The sequence below is a fragment of the Anopheles merus genome, chromosome 2R (assembly GCF_017562075.2).
Source record: "Anopheles merus strain MAF chromosome 2R, AmerM5.1, whole genome shotgun sequence".
Taxonomy (NCBI): domain Eukaryota; kingdom Metazoa; phylum Arthropoda; class Insecta; order Diptera; family Culicidae; genus Anopheles; species Anopheles merus.
Window position 1 is genome coordinate 45,138,370 of NC_054082.1, and position 23,887 is coordinate 45,162,256.

The 23,887-nt window shown below is 41.1% G+C and overlaps 1 protein-coding gene across 2 annotated transcripts in view; it reads right to left on the minus strand.

Annotated features, from left to right (window-relative positions):
• The window catches only part of LOC121590595 (maternal protein pumilio-like), a 131,816-nt gene that overhangs the window by 17,041 nt on the left and 90,888 nt on the right, over positions 1-23,887 (minus strand). For both annotated transcript variants that reach the window (XM_041910400.1, XM_041910399.1), the window contains exon 7: positions 3,786-4,136. In XM_041910400.1, coding sequence (XP_041766334.1) covers positions 3,786-4,136 — 351 coding nt within the window. The remainder of the gene's footprint in view (positions 1-3,785; positions 4,137-23,887) is intronic.

Sequence of the window (23,887 nt, forward strand, 5' to 3'; positions counted from 1 at the left end):
CGCCACGATCCCATTACGCTTTCACTTTTAATTTCGCCGACGTTGATGGATTTACCAATAGGAATTAAATTACAACAATGTCCCAGAAGGAGGAAAAACAGGACAAGTCGCCACCATGGGTAGACCATTTTGTCATCGACCTTAGCTGGACTCTGTGCTGCTGCTGTGAGAAGGTGTGTGTGGTGGCATGCTCGTTAGCCCGACCGCCAATTCGGGTCGTCTAGCGCACGTTTCACGAAAAAAAAACATCATCATCATCATGCGGTGTGTTCATTGACGGTGTGTGTGTGTGTGCAGGTAAAGGTAAATGACCGATCGGTTTCTGCTATCACAGAAATGCCAGAATTCTTAGGAAACGTTTAGGGAAAACAGGACACGATTGTATTTTTCATTTCAATTTTCCCACAACCACTATTTTGGATGCGATCCATTTCATCTCACCACGTGACCGCCGCATTAACGAACAGCATGTTGGCAAAGACGACCAGCATGTTAAGCACCACATCGTCTGCGGTGCGTTTTTGGTGGTGGTCTAACAGACCAAATTACGAGAAAAAAATCCATTTGCAGATGATTCTTCTCTACGTGAACATGAACTAAAGTAACATTGGCTAACCGTGCTAAATTTACATAATCTTTAATCCGAAATTTAGAAACAAAATCGCTAGAAAAGCATAGTAGAAAAATAAGAGAATTCAAATCGTGCACACAGCACAATGGTATTCAGCTTCTGACCGTGACCATCAGAAAGCTGACCAGGGTCATGATGAAATCCAAACACACACACACATCCACAATGATTGCCTGTCTGTGATGTCTTCCCTCTCCCTTTCCCTTTTTCTTCCGCTCATATGTATTTCTCGATGAACTCCTCACATTCGCAACCTGGCGATTACAACATGGGCTGTGGTTACGTGACCGTGATGATGCGACCACCACTCGGCGGGAAAGTGGCTCTGATTTCATACCTGTGTACATATTTATTTGGCACAAGAAGTTGCTTTCTTTCACATACCAGCTGGGTATGACGCCATTAACATTAGATGGATATAGCAAAAGAGATTACCACCGACAACAAGTTTTTTGCAGTGATTTCTACATGTGTAGCAAACCATACTGGTTCTTCGGCTGGGGTCAAGATCCGAAGTTCCTGTCGAAAAGTTTTAATCTATGATTTAGTTTCTTCTTTAGTCTGACCTATAAGTAGAGCAAAACTTGGAAGAAGTACTTCCATTTTTGGGAAAAATTAATTCATCTCTGTTGGTAGATAGTTTTCCCGGCCTTCACCACCTACGGGGCCGTAATAATCGGGAAAACTCCGTGGTGAACGACCGTGACGATGACGATCGGAAAAGAGTATGTAACACGTGTACTTATTTTCCACTTTACTCTTAACTCACTACCCTTGAATCACGCGCACCACCAGGGTAATTTTTCGTTTGCAGACAGTTGCAACTATTTAAAATAGGAGGGAAAAAGGAAAACAGAGAAGAGAGAGAGAGAGAGAGAGAGAGAGAGAGAGAGAGAGAGAGAGAGAGAGAGAGAGAGAGAGAGAGAGAGAGAATATAATGTGAAGGAAACGACGGCGTGTTACTTTATTAATGCTCGCGTGCAGACACATTTGCGTCTGGAACGTGTTTCCACGCAGTCTTCAACTGCCCGGAGGGAGGGCTTCAAACAGTGCGCCAGGCACCGGCGTTGTTTGTTGTGCAGCTACAGAAACTCCCAATTGCGTTGTGGTGGTATTGTGTTAATGAATCATTAATACCAATTAGCTACAGGCACTAGGAAAGGATATGGGGGATACCCATTTCGCTCGCTTTAGAGCACGGTTGGCTGGACGAATAGATTGACTTTCGGGTTGGGTAGAGATTTCCCCCTTTTACAACTTCACTTCCCTTCCTTTGTTTCCCTACTTTACAGCAGCAGCAGCAGCAGAAGCAGCAGAAACAAACACAGTTTGCCGAGCAGCCAGGTGCAGCAGCAGGCAGCATAATCACGTTAGGGTTGGCGTAAACTATTCATTAATAAATACGTCGGCCAACTTCTTCGCAGCGTACCCGATTGCGAGACGAAAGCCCACACCCTCCTTAACAGAGAAGGTTGGTTTGCGGTTGTGTTGTGAGAAGCAGCCAAGCATCCGTACTTGAATGTGTGGGTGAAGAATTTACCATCGGGAAAGGAAGTAACCAAGCAAAAGCTTTCCAACCGACACACACGCTATGCATCAACGAAACGCGTTGAGCCCTCTTTCCCCGACAAAGGTGGTGGTGGTAGTGTCAGTTGAGAAATTTTACTCCGGAAGGGAACCAGCGGCTGATGAAGGTATTTAGTACTAAATTAAACAAACATCGTTGCCGGTAGTTGATAGGTGGAAAACGTCGGAAACGCACTGAAACTGATGGTGTATGATTTTCTCCGTCTTAGGTAGAACTTTATATTGAATAAACTTTATATTTTCTAAAGAACAAGTTATGTTTTAGCAATATAAAATTGTGTCCAGTGGGGAAGCACGATACTCATTTTCAGCTCTAAAACAAAAATCCTCAATTGTAGAATAAATTAACAACAACGATTTCCTAGAATATCTAATGATAATAGTTCATTCATCTCTACACGCTGCCAACAGCAGGTAACGGAAGTTGGAAATGAATAGTACCAAATGAACGGTTTTCTCGGGTTCGGTCTCTTTGCTGTATGTGCCGATGCCAGCAAGCAGACAAGAAAAGCTTGCCCAAAACCACATCAAAAACCACCGATGGGGCCACCGATTTTGGGCCGTACGGTGGACGAACTTAATCCAATTACTAAGTTCTAATTATTTACCCATTCGGCTGGTTGGTGGAAACAACAACGCGGTGCAACCAGTCAAATATTTTGCACAAAAAAAGAGAGAGAGAGAGAAATAAGAAACAGTAAAGAAGGATAGTAAAGAAGAAACAGTATAACGATGTTGTGCACGCGTTTTCGCAAACCAAAACCAAACTTTGTCGGAAAATTCTTTCACCCTGGAATGCGTTCTTTAGAGCTTGTGGCAGAGGAGCGCGCACAGTAACCGGACAAAAGTTCAGCGTTCCCATTTCGCTTTATTAACTATCCGGTCTCACTCCATCGAGGCCTTCGTTCACGCTGTTGTGTGTTGTTGGTGGTTTGGTGTTTTGTGTCGTGGAAAAGGAACATTTTCCGTAGTGAGAGAGATCGAGATCATTAATCTTTTTGGTGTTTCACGTTTAGGTTTTTGGAGCGAACGTTAGCGGGAGATGCTGTTGGAAGTTGAACGTGAGTGAAGTACATGTAATGATTTTTCATCTCTCGTCACAGCATTTTAAAACAGTCATTCTTTGTAGTAGAAGGCCACTGCGAACGTTGTACACGATTAAAGCTTTCGTTAGTTCCATGCGCAAAATTCACTTTGCAGGATTGGATGGAAGGTTACAGGTTCTCCCTTTATGGTGGTGTGTGTGGGGTAATGTTTTGAAATATGTGTATGCTTGTTTAATAATATAAAGCTTGATGGAGATAAATTGAAAGTTTGATTAACATACACACACTATACTCTTTCAATAAATACGGGCTCTAATTGTTAAGCTATTCGTAAACAACGTTACACACATGGCGAAAGGGTGCGCAGAGAGCGGGACAAATATTTCCGCAAAACTTAAGGATCAGCATGAGAAGAGGGTATTTTCACAATCAAACTTAATTTAACCTAATTGGGGTTGTTTTCCCCACCGGATGGGGCCTATCCCTGCGTTAGCTTTCGACAGCTCCGCACCAAAGCTTACCTGATAGGGCTGATTTTCGGCTCCCTGTTGCGATGGGGTGAGCGGTCGGCGAGGCTGCGACTGCTGCTGGGGAATGGCCAGATTGGCCGGATACACACCCCACGGGGCGGGCGCATAGTACTGCGGTACGCCGGCCGCAATGAGCGCTCCCATGTACTGGTTCGGATCCTGGCCCGGGTTGATGACGTACGGTGGCGCCTGCTGTGCGGCGTACGCTGCATTATGCTGCAGGAACTGCTGCTGCTGGGCGGCCGACAGCGAGAGGGCCGACTGGGGCAGTGGCTGGCCGTTCGGCGCACCTGGGACGGCCGAGTTGGCTGCAGTAAGGCCCGGATTCGAGCGGAAAAGTTGCTGCATAGAGGAATAGAAAGAAAAGAAACAGTGGTAAATAAATAAATATTTGATGATAACCTCTATAAAACTATGCTCAAACTTTTTACAACCAGCCTTCACTCCAATCCCAAGACGGAAGTAGCAAAGCACAGGATTGTGATAGAACAAACGGTTAATTTATCATCCTTTTCTGAGCGCTCTATCATTACGGATTCTCATAGTAGGATGACCAGCAGGCTTTGTTGCCAGCATTTGAAACTGCTTGTTTAGTCCCTTTCTGTAACTTTTGTTTTCCGGGCTTGGTTCAACATTTGTCAGAAAAAATGAAAGATTTTTTGCACACTATCGTAACCCAACCGAACTATGGTTGTCTTCTGCACTTTTTTAGCATTTTCGCACTTAACCCGTTCGGAGTAGATGTGCACTATACAATATCATTCTCAAGTTTTCAGACTTTCCATCGCAAAAAAAAACAATACAAAACCTCCCCAAAAGCAGGTTCCATAAACGAATGAACAAACACTATCGTAACGCGAACACGGCAAGCGAAACGCCAAAAAGAAATTTGAGTTTCCATTAGCAATATTTGTCCAAAACGAAAAAGGGGAAATATTAGTTGTGGAAGATAACGGAACGGAAAATCTACTGAATCCCTCCCACCGGAAGCAAGTTCCATAAGTCCAACCACACACCAACACATTCCCGCCATGGCAATGAAAGAAGCGACCGTTTAGTAGTTCCGATAGAATTACGGACACTGTGCAACAGAAAACGGTGGCACAAAAACAAAACCCGCACTCTGACCTCATCAAGGCAGCGAGTTTTCCATTTGTTTGAGTGGGTTGGAAAAATTTATGAACATCACCAGGCGCTACACCCACCCAGCCGCTTTTTCTGCAAATAACAGCTCGCCAACCAACACACAATGATCTGTTTGTTAAGAAAAAAAAAACCCCTGCTTTGTGGCAGTGGCCAGTATTATGCATTGAATTTGTGTATGTGTTTATGTATATGTGTGTTTTGCTATATACTGCTGACCTCCGCCTTAATACCGGCTGGACGCTAATTTCCACCACAAAATTACGCTTTTTGCCCCAAACACACAATGATATGCCAGAAGCGCTGAACGTATGGGGTAGGCAAGACAGCGCACATCTTGTAATGAACATTTAACAGCGAACCACGAAAAAGCTTACTGCCAAAATGAGAAAATGGAAAACAAATTGTGAGCGAGAGTCCTGCGAATTGTGCCCCACTGTAGAGTGGTTGACGGGTTCGGTGCCGGTAGATAACAATGGCCCCATGTCTGTCGTCTCCCAATAGGGCATTGTGTTATTCTGTCCCGTAGTAGTTTGTTTGCCAGCTGTCAACTTATGACGAAGTCGCTTCCAGCTATTGGTCTTGTGTGTAAGGACACTGTGACCGGATGAATCTTTTGCCACTGATGAAAAACTGCCAGTCAGCATTGGGAAAGAACTTACCAAATAAACAATACTGTGGAAACCTCCATTATATGCTTTCCTATACTATCTATAGCTATACTCGAGATGAGATGATTTTGTTTTTGATCCCTTTAGAAAGTGAGTTTATTGAAGAAACACGGGATGCTATGATGCAGGTCAAACAATGCGAATTTGTGTTCCGATTTTGGAACCGCTCCATCATCCTTCAGCGGCAGAGGTTTACACAGTAAACAGGGCTAGGATATTCGCCAATCGACATACACCGCAAGCAAATTACACCGCAGCTCGGTCCTCCACCACGGGCAGGGAAATAAGCTTCACATAATTTTGCTCTCCCAAGCCGACCAGCCAGGCCCAGGTGGACAGGTCAAACAAATTAAACCACGCCAACCGTGGCAGATCGGAAAGGGTTTTGCAATTAAGCGCTAATGCACACAGCTTGATCTATTGATGCTTGATCATAGTATCGTACGCGGAATGCTGGATGCGTAGTCGGGAGCACGAGTTTCGCAAACAAGGATGTAAAAGATAATTTCCGGGTTGATCGATTTTGATTACGGATTTTCGTGCACTTTCACCCGCCGGTCAGGTGCATCCGAGTTCGCGGGTGTGTACCCGTTGCGGTGGATAAATTAATTAACCCAACCGGTACTCGTTTGCGTACTGCACGTGTTTATGCAATTACAATCGTCTATAGTTTTAAACTGACCCTTTTCATTCCATGCTTACTACCAGGCCCACACTCACCCACTGCCAGGTCCAGTCTGTAAAACCCAAAATCAACATCAATGTGTATGTGTGTGTGTGTGCGTATGCGAGTGTCTACAGTGTGAAATGATCCATAACCAACAAGTGATTTAGTAATGGAAAGTTGGCGCGCGGCAGTTTTCCCGCAGAAATGTAATCACTGTGGTGGAAATACACACACCTTTCCTGCCGCTTTTGGAGGATATGCGAACATTACCAAACAGTGCCCCACATTTCGTCCCCAGCAGTGTAGCTGTGTGTTGAGTAGCAAGCAGCATAAAGAAATTGAGATGCACAGCAAGTTCTCCTGTTTCAACTGGAGGGGGAAAATCTGAGAGCGGAAAGGTGGACAGATGAGATTCGAATGTACACACCACCCACAAGTGCACATAATTATACAGGAACGCGCTATTTGCTACTCCGTTTTTCCTCCCAGGTGCCACTTCTGCTGCGACTGTGCCGGACACCGTGGTTTCACAGGCGCGCGTTTCTGTCTGCTGGCACAAATGTGGAACTGCGAGCGTCGATGTTTGTCGGTCGTATTTGTTATGGAAACGATCAATTAATTTCACTTAATTATGGCTTTATGAGCGAGCAGAGACCACTTTTTGTGTGATTCTTGTTGTTGTTGTTGTTGTTGTTGTTGTTGTTGTTGTTGTTGTTGTTGTTGTGCGATAAACCACTCGAACACAGCGAACTCATCAACATTGTTTACTTGTTTTCGCTCGCCCCAAATACACGCGCGGTCGCGCATTTCGGTAGAAAGAATTGGGGAGATACGAAACATTAATTTGGTCAATGTACATGGCATAAACAATATACATAATTAGTACACAGATTTTTTTTTCATATGTGCTTAGAAGTGAATAGTGATAAATTTGAATGAATGAATTAAATGAAATATCCGAGAGCAAACTGCACTGATGCGTGTTGTTTTTCTTTTTTAATTGCACTAAATGACATTAAATAGATATTGACTAAATTGACACAGTATAGTACAAAGGACTCTGCCAAGATAAACATAAAAATTACATAATAAATGCAAGCTTTAATTCCATCAACTTTACCCATCGCCAGAAAGCGTCATAAAGTTCCCGAGAAGCAATCTCTGGATTCAAAGGAGACGACTAAAATGTTGCGCTCTTGGTTGCGATAAGATTGTGCACACGCAAACCTTCGAAGTAAAATTGACACACGCCCATAGAAGCAGCCTGTTAGTGTGCAAGAGAAAATGTATTTTTCCGGTAGAGGTGCTGAGAGGAGCAGAAGAAGCCTCGATACGGTCCCGTGGTGTGGAATGTGGCTGGTGTTTACTTCCAGCTCCATGCACTTCCGGATCAGATTTGCCATTGCAATCAAATATCAAATAAGAGCTAACGAGCCAAGAAGGCACAGAGATTGGGCGCAATGGAGGGTGGTGGCACAGCATAACGCTGGGTTTCCAGGATGCCAAAACGAAAGACATACACTCTCACACACACATAAACACATCGATCGAAGTGAAGCTGCAGTTGGCTGGAAATCGAATCAATGTTTGGGTAGCCTGCCCCTTTTCCTGCGGTTGCTGCTGTGTTTAGCACCAACAATCAAATCAACGGCACACGCTTTACGTCTTTCACGGAAGAGTAATAGTAGTAGTACTAGTAGTAGTAGCAGTAGCTTACTTCGTGGGCTGATTTTGCCCTTGTGGTTAAGCACACACACAACAGCATCCACCACGGGAGTATTCCTAGATTTGGTGACAATATGCTTTTCTGCACTCCCTTTTTGCGTGTGCTGTGTGGCATGACGCATTCGGGCAATTTCGTTCCCTTCATACAGTTCTTTTCAGTTCCAGCGAGATTGTAACGAGACGAATGATTTTATACGGGTGTGTCAGCATTATCACTCCATCGCCAGTGTTATGACATTGAGCTGATAGAAACAAAACGTACTGCTGCATCACCATATCGAATGGGACAGAAGAGCACATGCAGAGAAAAACCTTATAAAACAATTCATTGCTAAAACGATTGGTAAAACACTTTTATGTCTTCACTGCGTAAAATGGAGATGCCGAATCCTAAACGGTTTGATGTATTCCATCATGACTATTTTGCATACTCCTAGTTGTGCCATAAAATAAAATAATTTTTTATCCGATTGCTAAAATGCGTTACCGAGAAATGATTTAAATCAAATAATAAAGACTCCAAAAAGGTATGGACATCCTTGTTTTAATGTTCAAAGTTCGTACTAGTGACGAATGATTCACTTTCTCTGCTAAATGTCTTCATAACGCAGTAGCAATTCTCTTTTTTCACCCTGTCATATCGATTACTGTATACATTCAGACGAACCTTCTGGAGTGTTAAGTACAGTTAAACGAATGCCTAAGTGAAAGGACTCCAGGTGTAGATGATGATGTCATTGGTGGTTAATGGTTCACTTGGTGTAAAAAGACAAAATGCTGCACAATTCTCCACTGTTTCGCTATAGTAATGCACATTAATTTGTGCACTCTCTTCTTAACGTTCTGATCCTGCATAAGGAAATCATTAAATAATGTATAATTATCAACATTTTTTTTGCTCAGTAAGTAGTTGGTCATCTCTTCGATTCAGGGATTGATTTCTTGAGATAACTCAATACCCGTAAACGATTCACTTGGCTCGTTTCGCACCTTTCACAGAAAACCGATGCTGCTGAGGTACTGCAATCCGATACATTCCAGATAATGAAGACGATTTCGGAATCCTTTCTGACATCACTCGGAATGGAAACCTGAGGAAGTCGTTTAACCATCATGTACCTTATTCGGGTACGATGATACAATGTATTTCCCTTTCTATGAAATTCATTGTACAATTTTACGAATAACATACTTGCTCGTTAATATGTCTACATAAATACAATATATACACTATCAGTTTTAGAATTATTTGTCGAACAATGCAGTTAATAAAACTAATGTTGACGCAAAAAATACAGCATTGGTGTAAGATGCATCAGTATCAAGGGAAAAAATCAGAAGTTCTCAAATGGGCACCAGATTAGTCGAGCTACTCCGGTTAGCAATTATGGTACTGTGGAACGAACCATAATTCGCCGTTAATCTCCGGTATTATGTTCATTATTCGAAGTGGGCAGTTAGCTGAAACTCTGATCCATGTGTAGGTTTGCTACGTCGGTAATAAAGCGTTCATTAAACCGTTCTTCCCACAACAAACACATTATGGACGTACATTCCCTAAAGATCCTACACATCCGTACGTTTAATGTGCGGTTTTCGGTAAGGCTTATGTGTTCCATGCCTAAGCGATTGCACGTCGTTTAACGGCTCAGTCAGTCGGCTCAGTCATGTGGTGTGGTCGATAGAGATAAAATTTTAAAATGAAAGTCAAGCACGCTAGAATACTACTACCATTCAACCAGAGGAAATGAAGACCTACATGGAGTCTATACTGGTACTATCCAGATAAGAGTCACATCTAGTATATGTGAGCAGCTTGAAATAGGATAATGGCAAGTATTCCACACATATTTTAGGAGGCTTTGTAAAAGCCGGAAATGTTGTAAAAAGAGTACCGCTAGCAATAACTATTCATTCAAGATAGGATTTAGGTTTAATAAAAATGCATCAGGCCCTAGTTGAAACTCTTCAAACAAGAATCTTATTATTTAGTTTGAATTATTTGAAAAAGTTTCAAAGACCCCCAGGTTGTGAATTTAAAAAAAATGATGTGGTGAAACATTAGAAACTGAAAAACTGCATGCTCTCTAAATAACACAGCCTAATGCAAAGCTGCTATTCGCATTGTTTAAGAATTAAGTAATAGCCAAGGCAGTAAAAAGTCTAAAAAAGATTGAGTATGAAGAAAAACCTTAAATCAATACTTGATCTTGATGTGCATGGGTTTTACATAAGCCTGCTAGGAAATGTCTGGTTATCGGTCTGACAAGAGGGATGTTAGTAAATTTGCGTGAAAAGATTCCATCACACGGAGGAGATATTGACAGGAGGGTGGAGTTTAAGAGTTTGATGGTCAGGGATCAGGGAAGCTGCGGTTCGAACCTCATAATACATTCATGCTTGCTCTACATCCGCCAGACCAGCTCTGGTGATGACGGTACGTCTGGCAAGGAAAGGTACCAAAAACAGACCACTTTTTGCGAATCTCTTTCACCGTTCCTTCGAGACGTTATCCAACAAACGAAAAGAACATTCTCTGTATTCTTACACAAAAAGAAAATCCAGTTCCGGGTTTGCTATGAATAGCAGAATATGCGGCTACGACGATGATATAAATCCTTTCGCAATAAGTTCGGTACACGCGTAACCCAAGAAGCATGTCCTAATGTCATTTCCTCTGTTGTATCCGCATCATATACGAGGCTTGGAAAATCGCTCGTTCTATTCTTCTACATTCAAATAGCTGTTTCTTTGCCGGTCAATATGCAGAGTACACTTACACTTGATGGGAGGAGCGGGTCGGATGATGGAATTTTTCACCATCATTTTCTTTATTTCGATAAGGATTCCTGAATAGATGGATCACATTGATGATGATGTATATCGTTGAATAGCGTAATAAAAAAAGAGTCATAATCGTTTAACGTTCGCATCTGGGAGCTGTCACTTCCAGAGCAACAGAAAGAGAGGAGAAGTGGTCGATACAAACACAGAGGAATTCGTTTTTCGCAAGCATGTCAGTACCCTCTAACGTATTACTTAGGAAATAATACTGAAAAGAGCGCATGCATATCAATGCGAACCCTCTCTCAGTAAAACGTTTGCGGAAATGATAACACGATAACAAGGTAGCATAAAACAGCTGCTCGGTAGGATACACAACCATCTCTTTCTGTAGTTTTTTTACATGAGAGAAAGAGAGATAGAGAGAAAGAGAGAGAGAGAGAGATAGAGAGAGAGAGAGAGAGAGAGAGAGATAGAGAGAAAGAGAGAGAGATAGAGAGAGAGAGAGAGAGAGAGAGAGAGAGAGAGAGAGAGAGAGAGAGATAGAGAGAGAGAGATAGAGAGAGAGAGCAAGTAACAAATGTCCTGTGTACTACGCATTTCGGCAGAAGCCCATACCATAGCGAGGATTTCTGCCTATTGTGCAATGTTAGCAAGGCTGAATATGCCGCGAGCTGGCCTCTTTATTGATCATCCTCTTTTGGCTGAGATGGAAAGGCCATGCCGTTGACAGTTATCGAGAGACGATGACTAAGCGGTCTGCCGTAATCCGATTGCCGATAATCGCCGTTGACAGACCGCTGACATATGAGGGAGGATGATCGAAATGAAGTAATAGGGAATGAGTTTTTCGCAACGGGACATTTATTTTAACGCTTTCCGTTCACCACTCTCACCACCCACCATATCGAGACCGGATACTGGAGAAAGATGTGAATTTGTGCGTTACACAAGGAATGTGGGCAAGATTTGTATTTATCATCGGTCCATTTTAAACCACAACACAGCACAGCGTTTAGGGCCGGTTTGCATTATCGCATCAATCAATCATTCGGTAACGCATAATAACGAAACTAATCAATTGATAGTCTTTACGAGATCGCTTAGAGAGGGTTTGCGGGAAAATACTGTGAATTCTTTAGTTCTTTTCAATTTTTTTAAATTGCATTTCAAATACAATCGTGACAACAACAACCATTACATACTTCTCATAGAGGTTTCCTGCTGCTATTTCCATTATCGTTCCTCACGAATCATCCCAATTGAACGAAATAATGCACAAATAATAGTTATACAGACAAAGTCATTATTGATTATTACTGATATCGTACGACATTTTCGATGTTACTTGCTTCAGTGTACAGCGTGTGAATTGTGCACACAAATTCCGGAATGTCGCAAATAGAAATTAGGGAAAATTAAAATAAAAAGGTCTCACAGGTCTGGGACCGATTTACAGTGAAATGTAAATGCACACACAATCTGCATTACATGGAAACAAAATAATGTACAAACTGAAGAAAAAAAGCCTTGCATAATTTGCCGTTATGTGTACATGTGTGTCTGAGTGTGTATATTTACGGCCATTTTTCTTATACTGGGGAAAAGAAACGGTATGTAATTGCAGCTCCCAATGAGCATCGATCGTATATCGATCTTACACCAGACCATACCAATCAGTTGCACAACTAGCGAGGAAGGAAACGGAACGTTTGGCGAAAGAAGTGCAACAAAATTGATGTAAAGGTATCTCCTCCGACATAACCACCATCCCATCCCCTCCCTCTCCGCGATGGTTGTTTCGTATTTTTAGCGGGAGGTTTGGTCGCGTGGACACGGGACGCATCAGAGACACTCAGAGAATGAGAATAACAAAGGTAACAAAAAGTACATATGAAGAAAATCAGTAAAACGAAGCGAACGAACGTTAGAGAAGTGCAATGACAGTGAGGGTCAATCGTGGAGTTTAAGCGGAGAACATGCTTTTCGGTGCCGAAAGTGGAATGACAAACTTAAGATAAAGCAAATGCAAAATGTGCAACAACAAAAAAAAGAGAGAAAAAAATGGCGTTTCCGAAAAAGAAACCACACAAAAAAGCAACAAACCCGGAGTAGTGTTTGATGATGCATTCCCCAGTTGCAGGGCGATACGTGGACCGGGAGAAAATATGCACCAACCATCCTCAAATTGACTTCATGCTTCACGGGCCCATTTTCCAATGCAGATAGAGTGAGATAGGAGGAAGGGGGGAAGGGGGGCGGGAGAGGGCTTGTTCGTTCCGCCGCTGGAACGCCAAATAAGCTATAACGGTTGTTGTTTTGAGGAAATCTCTTTTCAACCTTTCTCCGAAGAAACTCTCGTGCTTCACACGCACAAGTTCGTGCTTCACACGCACACAACCGAACCACACCTGTGCGGAGGAGAAGCAGTAGAAAGAAGAGAAGAAAAATTTGGAGCCTGCCTTCATTTCGGTTAGAGAGAAGAAGGTTAAATGTTGCGACGATCGACGCGTTGCGGGAAGCTTTTTAATGTGCGTTTCGTATTTTGTAACACATTCGTCGTCGGTTGCATCTTTCGTGTCATACATCTAACAAAGCAGATTGGGTAAGAGAGAGATAGAGCGAGGTCGATGACCGGAGCTTGTGTACGACACGACGCTCTACATGCAGCAGAATTGCAGTTGCACGTAAAAACAAAAAAAAAATAAGAAGGGAAAAGCTCTTCCAGGTGTGTTTGAAGCAAACGGCGCGGCAGCACACAGATATAGAAGGCGAACGAGTTTTTTTTTTTCTTAAGAAGAAAGAGAGGGTATATGGAAACCACAACGACCGGTTGGGGGTAAATGAAACATAAAAATCGTGAGAACCATATAACGGGATCGTCTCCTGAGGTGCATTCATTGAGAGTAAATTATGCATTCTGGCGTCCAAAGTTTTTTTTTTTTTGTTTGGTACGTTTTCGATCCTCCTAGCGTTAGATGATATAATTTTTATTTACATTGTCACACTAAATAAACTATGTCGGCATCTTTAAATCGACTCAACACAAAAGTCCATCTTAAAGCAAAGAAAACGAATTCATACATGAAATCCTATACGGTAATGCACTATTTACCTGCCTTTATAAATAATTCAAAGATCAGTCAACAGCGGTTCTTGAATTTAAAGTGCATATACGGCCGAGACCAATGCCACAATCCTACTGCTTTCGTGCTGAAAAAGTGCTTACTTTAAAAAGGATGCCAAATCGTGGTATAACATCAAAAAGATCGAAAAGTAAATTATTTGATTTCACGTTGCATTCATCTCGGTGTACACATCTAGATAAAAGATTTGTAATATCAATTCTAATGGACGGACATATTTGGAAAACATAGAAAACCTCCAAATCAAAAGGCAAGACACGAAGTGAACCTTGGCAGAGCTTGCACAAAAAAGCAATCTAAGTTCAGGATCAAGCGACTAAGAAATCGGATTAGTGAAGCATCACAAACCGGGCTCAATGCGTAGGATAGTGAAAACATTGAGCCTGATGAGCTGAACGAAAAAAGACAAGAAAACAGAATATTACTCCGGGTGGGTATATGGGTGGTTGATCCTACGAGCTTGTCTTGTACAGTATTCCCATCAGATGCTGGATATATTGTTAGGTTCCATCATTCTGGAATCAGCACATTATCCACCTATGGCCGTCGAAAATTATTTAGGATTCAGTTAGAGATCCAACATACAAAAATATTGTATTTGTGCATTTATTAAACACACGGATCTAAATGAGTGTTTTACGCAAAATTCACTATGGATTTACTTCCAATAAATGTTTACAAAAGAAATAAAAAAATAAAATAGTAAACGTAAAATAGACAGAAAATGGCATAACAATTGAATAATTTGTTAAATTTAGTGGCTTCTTTGGATGCGGAAGAATGCCACCCAGCACAAGCATTTTTGATTTTGAAATTTAAAAAAAAAATTATTAGTTCAATTATGATAAAATATAATTTACACGCAATAATTATAATTTTTTTAGCCTAATTTTTTCGAATGTTCCTAACTTGCTAGCACAGGCATGTTTTATCGCAAAAAAACGAACATCAATATTCTTCTTAAAAAGAGGTTTAAGTAAAACAACCCTATTTATCATGGGCCCTACAATCGATGCCACAAACGACTTCTGATAAAATCTGTAATGTTCGAATTGTTCTTAAATAATCCAAGAAGAGATCGATAATCTGGGTTAAAAGCGTTTTGTAAATGTCCTACCTAAACACAGTACAAATACGAATCAACCGACAGTAAACATCAATCCATAGTCATACGAGAGGCGTCTGCAAGGAAAAAAAGGCAATGGCGCTAGGGACTAAATATGCACATAATTAAATGGCAGAATAGTTAATCCCGTCCGATCTTAATGATTATCCAATGCAAAGTGGCAGCACCATCGGAAGTAGCAGCACAAAGCACCAAAACTGCCTAATCTTACAAAACGCGTGCATAACGTGGTTCGCCCATGGTTTCTTTAGTCTAGTTTTTGTCAAGAAGATTTTTTTCAACAGCATTGTTTGTTGTTGCTCTGAGCTTTTTCGTTAACTGCGATTATAATCTGGAACTGTTGTTTGTGGGGCTGAGTTCAATTATTTGAATAGAACATAGATTGGTGAGAGGGTGGAAGTGCTTTGTAGACGTGATCGAAGCACGAATGGTATAGGAACGTGAAGGGGAAAATAGGAAGGGAAGGTGATTTTGGAATACATCTGAATCCTCTAATACAACATTCAATGAATTGGATTATGTTTCGTAGCAAGCCAACATATTCATTAATTCAGTACGCGCGCTTGATACGAACAGGACAAGAAAGGTGAGTGAGCGAGCTTAAATCGAATTTGAATGATTTTTCGAATTATTGATCGATTGCTGGCAGACAAACAGCCACACATACAAACCAACCCTCACAACGGTTCTCTCTTTAGAGCATCTCCATTAGATATGAAAAAAAAAACAGCCAAGGGCACATTTTACATTCTTTTATGTTCACCGCCGGACCGATCCTGAAATGAATCCTCTCTGTGGAAGTGTGTGCTCTTTCAAACGAAACAATTTTAGATCCCCATTAAGGGGCAATGGAGCAAATCAATGTAGCCTCGTTGGCTTGCTGGGCGTGAGGAAATGATATTAATGAGAAAGGGATTTATTAACGCCCCAAAAAAGGACGCGTGAGGGTTCGGCATGCTTCACAGGATGCCGCTCACTGACGCTCACTCTCTGTATTGGCCTCAGTATATGGGCTTTATTGAATCAAACACCAACAGAAAGACAGAGCAAGAGAGTCGAACCTCTAAGACAGGAAAACGAAAACTCGCCGAACTAACACACAACACCTGGAGGTGGTCGTAAATCGGGCTAAAATATCAATAAAATATTACACCTTTCCCGGGTGCGTAAAAGCATGCCTTTTTCGGAACTGCTCTTGCTCTTGTAACCAAACTGGAACACAAACGCTAATCTAGTGGAAGGGAAATGAATGCCCGTGGTTGCCGATTTATGGGTGCATTTTTATTTTAGGAAAAAATTACTTTAACAACACTCCATCAGCAACGGCACGTTGGCCAGCAACTTCACTCAGATGAATAATTTTCATTCTTTGCGTAAGAGTGACGTAGAGGAAAGAACATTCTGCGCTCGACATCTGAATTTGTGTGTATTATTGTGCCCAAACTATGTTTGCTGTAGTATATTTTATCACAAGCAACGATCAAAACGGAGTTCGCCCGATTGAAAGGTTTACCTCCCCTGCGAGCGCCCTTATATGTATGTGGCGTGTGTATGAATAATGAAAAGAGTGTTTTATATTCATCCATACCACATTCATCAAGAGTGAGCATAAAACGGAAGTTACAAAAAAACATCACGAAGTAAAATTAGAAAAAAAAACTAGCAGGCATTACCGACAAAAGACTGAAGAAAAAAATTAGGTTCGCAAAATCACTATATTTGTCCACAGCTTTTAACGTTAAAAAATTTAAGTTGAGTACAACGATTAACAACTTTGCTCTCGTTGGATAAGCCAGGATTCCCGAGCATATCAGATTTTAAATGCCACATTTTATTGAAACTGGGTTTAAAGTAAGAAATATCGATATTGGTCACCACTTACTAAAAGCCTAGTGTTGCTGGATTAAAGTTGATGCTAGGTGACACCGCCAGTAACAACAACTAAGAGTTACCTTGTAATCATTATTCAGGTAAATTGATATTGCCCCGTGTATTCGCGATGGAAATGGTGTAAAGAGCAAAGTTAAAATTTTCCGAGCAAAAAAAGGTTGCAGGCAAAGTAACTGATACACACAACCATCATCTCCCGTACAGATGGTTTACTCATAACTGCGGTACACCCGGATTAAAATTACTCTTTCGTGTTTCGTAAGACGTGGCAATGTTTGTATGATTCATTAAAACATAACTGCAACACCAACGGCAGCGACAACAACACCAACAGCAATGTGTATTAAGAAAATTCTTGTTTAACGTTGCCGACGTCATGCTGATGTTGAACCAACAAGCCCCAAGCAACAGCGAAAGATCAGGATAAATAGCTAGATGACACTCGGCTGCCACGGGAAGAATTTTAATTATGCTCAAATGACCAACAGCTCTACCCAATACAGTCTCCCAGTACACCTTCTATTTATTCAAACTCATGCAACGTCCAGAAGTGTGGTCTTGGCTGTGGCTAGTAACCGTTGGCCGTTAGAAGATATGGAATGAGAATATTTTCTGGTACGCGGGAGAAGTAAGTCAGGGGATATAAATTCCAATCATATTTCCTTTGCCCAAGACCCATTCTGTATAGCTGGGAACAACCCACAAGCACTAATCTCAGCTCTAGTCAATACGCTAGTAAAAGACTCTCTGGTTTACGGTCTTGGCTAGTCGATAGTACGTAACAGCTCGAACACATTTACGTTCATTGAATTTCGTGAACATTTAAAATAGAATAAAAAATTATTTAGAAAAAAAACACACACACACAGACTATGAAACAAAACAGATGAAGGAACACACACACCAGAATCGAGCAAACACTTTAGTCAACTTGCAAATGGTGTACTCTACAATTTCCGACCGACATAACCGACCACCTGTAGGGCCCCGAAATTTTCAACAGTGGATGAGCCAGTGAATTTTGTTTCTTCTACGAAGTGTCAGTGACTTTTAATGGAGTTTACCCCAGGGCAGAAGCCCCTTCGTGAGTAATTTGTTACCGCCCCTTTGGATACAGAATTTCAATTTAAGTCAATAAATGTATCGGTTGTACCAAGAAAACCAGCCGGAAGGACACGATAAAGTAGATGATAAACGTTACACACCGAAAACTTCTTGCCACTTAACTCCATTTAGTTGTAAGGTTACCTGACGAGAAGATGTATGATAGGTGAGAAGTATCCTAAAATTTATGCTTAGTCAGATTGCTGCATTCATCTCAACGCCTCGAAGCTACAAAACCGGAAAACAGTAAGGCAGGCAAGGCAAACCAAACCATCGTTACTCGTCCGGCACCCCACAAATGGGTCAATAAATATTTATAAACGAACTAGACACGTGCTATTAAGCCGATGAAAATGGATGAGCATAAAAAGTAATGCGCAAGAGAGTGTTCCTACTATGTAGCGCGCACGTCGAAAAGGTTGTCCCCATCTTTCGGGTTCATCGAATTCGGATCTGCATCCATATTAATGGCAGACTATATTTACTGGATGGAAATAATTTCAAAATCATTTAAATCCGAAGAATGAACAGCGGAACACACCGAAATAGATTTTGAGAAATAGACGAGTATTCCAATAAGCTTTCCTGAAAAGCCCTTAAGCGTTGAGTGTGGCGCCTACAATCAGACATGATACCATAATCTCTCATCTAATTGTATTTCACCGTGTTACGGAGACTTCAGATGTCAGCTAGACAACAGTTCATCCATCATTGGTATATAATCAAAATAAATGCGCCACTTTGCTCTTGCGGAAAGGGAGGTTAAACGATGAAGATGGATGCCACCCCGCCCATGATCCATGATACGAAATGGAAAAGATTCGTATTATGTTCCAAAGTAATGCAGAGAGTAAAGAATGTTTGTCAAAAATGTGAAATGGTATGCCTACGCATTGCTTATAAATTAAATAAATTTAGAATGTTCATGAATAGCAAACGTTATGTGTGATATTATATCTACGATTCTGGAGCGGAAAAAATAAAACGAATTTTATTTTTGGTTACTTTTCAAGCTTTAAGCTTAGTTTAGTATACCATTCACTATTCAAATCTAACAAAAAATATTGTGTTTATAGTCAAATTTCAAAAATATATTAACATCGCATCTTGATCTACGTCGCTTAAGCAATACATTTTGGAACAGCCTAAAAAAGGTTTTTTTTTTAGAAATTATCGATATTGCGGACATTGAGATTATTGGGAACTAATCATTATGGGAAAGGCTATTATCATCATCGCCTATTTTTAAAACAATTGCCTTTAAAAAAAGTTTTAAAAGTAAACACATCACTACACACGTCGAACAACACACTGTTGAAGAGCACGACATGTTACAAAACACCTACGAATGGCTGATCTCTCAGCTCACTAAGAGATATTTGAAGATAGCTTAGAAACGATAAATACCGATGGAAACTCATAGCAAACTCATCCAAAACGGGTCAAATTCCATAGCCAAAGATTCTCATTATGTGTCGATAATTATCCCAAAACTTGGTAAGTGTTTTCGTTCCCTACAACACATGGTCGCACCGCTTTTTCCGTTGGCGTATGTTGGTGCCAAGTGTACCCGACGGCGGCAAACGACCAACTTTTCGCATAATAAAAGTTTTCAGCGTAACGCCTCATTTATATCATGTTTCACGCGATGAGTTGGGAACAAAATCGGTGCTAAACGCCGACAATCGCAAACGGTGTGAAATATTAGTATGTGTTAGAACATTTTCAGCTAAATTTCTATGAACAATACTTATACAATACGTTATGGTTTACACAATTAATTCATGCATGGTGATTTAACATCTTAGTTGCAAGATTTTCATAGCAAGTTTCAAAATTTATTTTCTTTTAACACACGGATACCGAAGAGGCGTCTGTATTAGAAATCGCAATATACCAGATAGCGTAAGATAGAATTCACGGACAAGAATCATTCTCGCCTAATGTGACAATGTTGCGTTTGCATTAGATATCGCAACATACTAAGCAGCGTGTTATTGAATTCACGGAATAGAATCATTTCCGCGACTCAGCATTTCCGTATGACTCAATCGTGCAAAATTTATTCGCTTTCAAACATAAAAACGAACATTTAGCAGTTTCAAATTTGGACTTTCTCCTTTTGAGGTTGTAGCCGTAAAAAACATACTTTCCTCTCCCTTGGTTGAAGCGTTCCATCCGGATCCGTTATGCGCGAGTTGTGGTGAGCCCATTTTTCACTACAATACCTCTTTCACAGCGGACAGTGAGGTGATGGAAAACTATGCCCCGGGCTGGGTTCGTAGGACGGAAATAACAGTTTCATTTATCAAAAATGTACATTTCAAAGGACAGCGTGCGACAAACCACTCTCATAGCTCCAGGGGACAAACAGGAGGAAGCAGTTACTAGAAAAGCAGAGTGTGGTCTTATCATTTACGACGTATAACAGCATATCCAGCGTGCTACCCGTTTTATCGCACAAAGAAATGGCAACCGAGCGTAGTAAAAATAGTTTCTGCTATGTTTTCCACTCGTACAGGGAGACGATGAGCGATAGAGAATTGCGGAGAACAATACAGAAGAACAGATAGCGTACCAGCGTCATCACACAGCATTTGACGCAATTGCCTAACATTGACGTCCCAACGGCAACGGGTGAAAACAAGCAGCTACCCTGTCCTCCAAAAGATGTTACAGCTGTCAAAAAATCTGAGACATCAGGCTCATTCCCATTATCCTTCGGGAGGGTTGAGATATTGGTCATTCTGTCAACCGAAGTGAATAGTTCAGCAAGCCAGCGCTGAAACAACAAAGAGCATTGAAACGGCGTCGAGGACAAATGTGGACAACCGATAAGCATGAACGGAATGGACTGCAAAACACTGGCGCAAATTGGTTACCCAAAAACTGTCAACAAGAGCATGACGATTGCTGACAACATATCGTCAACTGTCGCAAGCATTGATAAGCAAATGACGGAATCATATTTCTGCTACAAGGTGAGGCTGGTTCGTAAACAAAGAAGAGCGAAAGTGGTGATGCGTGGTGTGAAGAGCAAGACCAAACAAAATTAGGATATCCCAAATTTTGGATAAAAAGTGTATGGCCGAATAATAGTGCTAGTGTTCTAGGACTAGTTTTGATTTGGAGAAATATCTCAAAAATTCACCACGTCAAACTATCTTTCAATAACTCAACACTCTTACCAGCATATGGACAATACGACTCTCATACATTCAAAACTACCAACTATCGATCGAGTTTTATGAAGATTGATAGGGGTCGAGAGGAGACTTGTTCGGTTTAAATTAACGATGAAGGCATGCTGGACCCATCTGTTCTACGATAGGCTCTAGGCACTATGCATAAGTAATGTAGCTTTATAGTTTTACTCACTTAGTTGCGTTGCCTTGAATGCAGTAGGTCAGCGAGAAGTCTTAGCGGGGTATTTTTGATAGAAACAAAAGCAATACACTTTCGAAACAATAAGATAATGTTATTCAGTAAACGATGGAATTTGCAAGAGTAAATGCCATCTACACTACAGATAATCACTTCTTTGCATCAATTGTAAGGCTTATTCATTGTACTCTACTACACACATGGTTGTTTCAGATTAGAATTGTCAATATTGGGAATATTTTATTCTGAGACAGAATACTTTATAATCAGGACTTTAAATAAGCGATAGAGACATCAGCATGAGCCACTCTCCCACGCGTATGTCGCCAGATATAATGCGTCTTTGCAATCAATGAATTTCAGCGAAATCGAGGTATCACTTTTCAACGTTATTGAAGTGGTGGAAGTGATGGAAGTGGTGGCAGTAGTGTTGTAGTAAGCTTACGCTCCTCGCTGTTCGCATAGTAAATTTGTGTACTTACACGCTTGGGCAATGGCACCAAATGTCCCCAAGGTATCAACCATTCAAACGGACACAACAAAGCAGGCTCCTTTTCTTTGTAAGATGTCGGTGTTTGGTAGAAATGATGTTGCGCTTCCGACTTCTTCGCAGAAAGTGGAAAATCGATACTAATTAGATTCAATATATTTTCTAAACTGGTCGTACCAAAGCGCATACACTATCTCCCTTTTCACTAACACTTTTCATCGCCTCACTTATATACAATGAAGGATGAGTTTGACGTGTTTTGTGATGAAGAAAATTACTATTCTGCACCTATCGCATTGTGTGGGATGTGCAAAATTAAATCACCCACTCTTTAGCGGGCATCATCAGTAGGTGCAAGATAAGCAACAGGTTGTTGTATCAGTAGCCGTTCATGGAATGGTAGGAAAAGCTAATTTAAACGCATGATATTCATTGAGTCCTTGAAATGATGAGATATTCACTTCTCGTACTCACTTATATTACCATTCTATAAATAGGACAAGAAGAATTGTTAGCAAACGGTGAATGAACTGACTGACGAGATATAAATAAATATAGGAGTTGTTTAAAGATGTACAAGCGGAGAGAAGATGTTAAGATAAGATTGTGTTTACACGAACAGATAAGTATTACCTACTAAGCCATGTCTATGCAATCAAATGGACATTTGATTTTCTAAGCACCAGTCCCGTAAAGGATAGAAATAATATTACAGGAACACTCGCATTACCTCGCAAATCAACCTAATTCGAAAAGGGTGCGACATTTTTCCTTCATTTCTGTTCTTTGTCAGGTAACAGAAATTTCCTGCGTCTCATGTCCGAAATAGGAAGATTCTATTTTAGTCGATCATTATTCTACTTACTTTAAATTACAAATAAATGGGATGAGTTAAAATTCTCTCCGAACTGCGTTCGTTCGGTCAGTCACTCCAAGAAACTACCAGAAAAAGATAACTGTTCGGTCGGTTTGTTCGGATTCGACGCCTTAAACCAGATATATTTAATCCCATTTGTCTGGTCGGTCAGTAGTGGTTGATTGGTTGGGCAGGGTACGGAAATTCCTTCCATTGGTGCCATTCACCAATCCATAATAGGAAAATGCTAGCTTATGCTTCGGGGGTGATTTTGACATTTTCCTCAACGTTCCGCAGACAATGGAATGACGTGACGCGATAGCGCAGCCGGTGGTGTGGTGTAAAAGGAGAAAACTTCGACAAATCGCGCTCAGAGTTCCAAGTTTTCCCGTCGATGTCATTTCAACATTCTTGAGAGTTTTTCCAAACAACGCGCTCGCCCCACATACTCTTCGATTGAAAAGAATTTTCGAAAAATCCTGTTGCAGCGATCGCGAACAGCAGTCACTCTATCACCTGACTTTCTATGGACGGGAAATCCTCCACATCCACGTTTTTCGTCACACTAAAAGGCGCGCGGCGCAAGGGAGAAAAACGAGCTCTTCAAACTTTCGACTCCTTCTACTTCCTCCGGCAACTTTCTTTCTCAACACGGTTTGAACGAGTTACGTTTGAGGGTGGTGTGTTGCGTGTTGTTTGAAAATTACCATCAGAAAAGCAAATTCTTTTCTCGCGTTTTCTTTACCCTGCTTTACTTTTACTCAACTGATATAACCTTAGAAGTACACGGCGAAAAATGCTGGTGATCCAGTAACTATTATTCTTTTCCTCGACTTTTTTTTCTTACTGTCTCTTTTTCACTTTCACGAGCTCTCTTTCTCTTTCACTGTTCCACTGGTTTATCCTTCATCGATTAGTATATATACGACACGATATGGACGATGAGTAAGTCTTGTAAAATGTAAGTGGGCCAACACCACTATCCATCCATCCATATCGCAGTCGTACCACACCCTTCCCATTTCCACTCGTCTGCGCGTTTCAACGATTGGAAATAATTTATGGGCGATCGTAAAATTCCAAATTATTCCATCGTCTTTGCGAGCG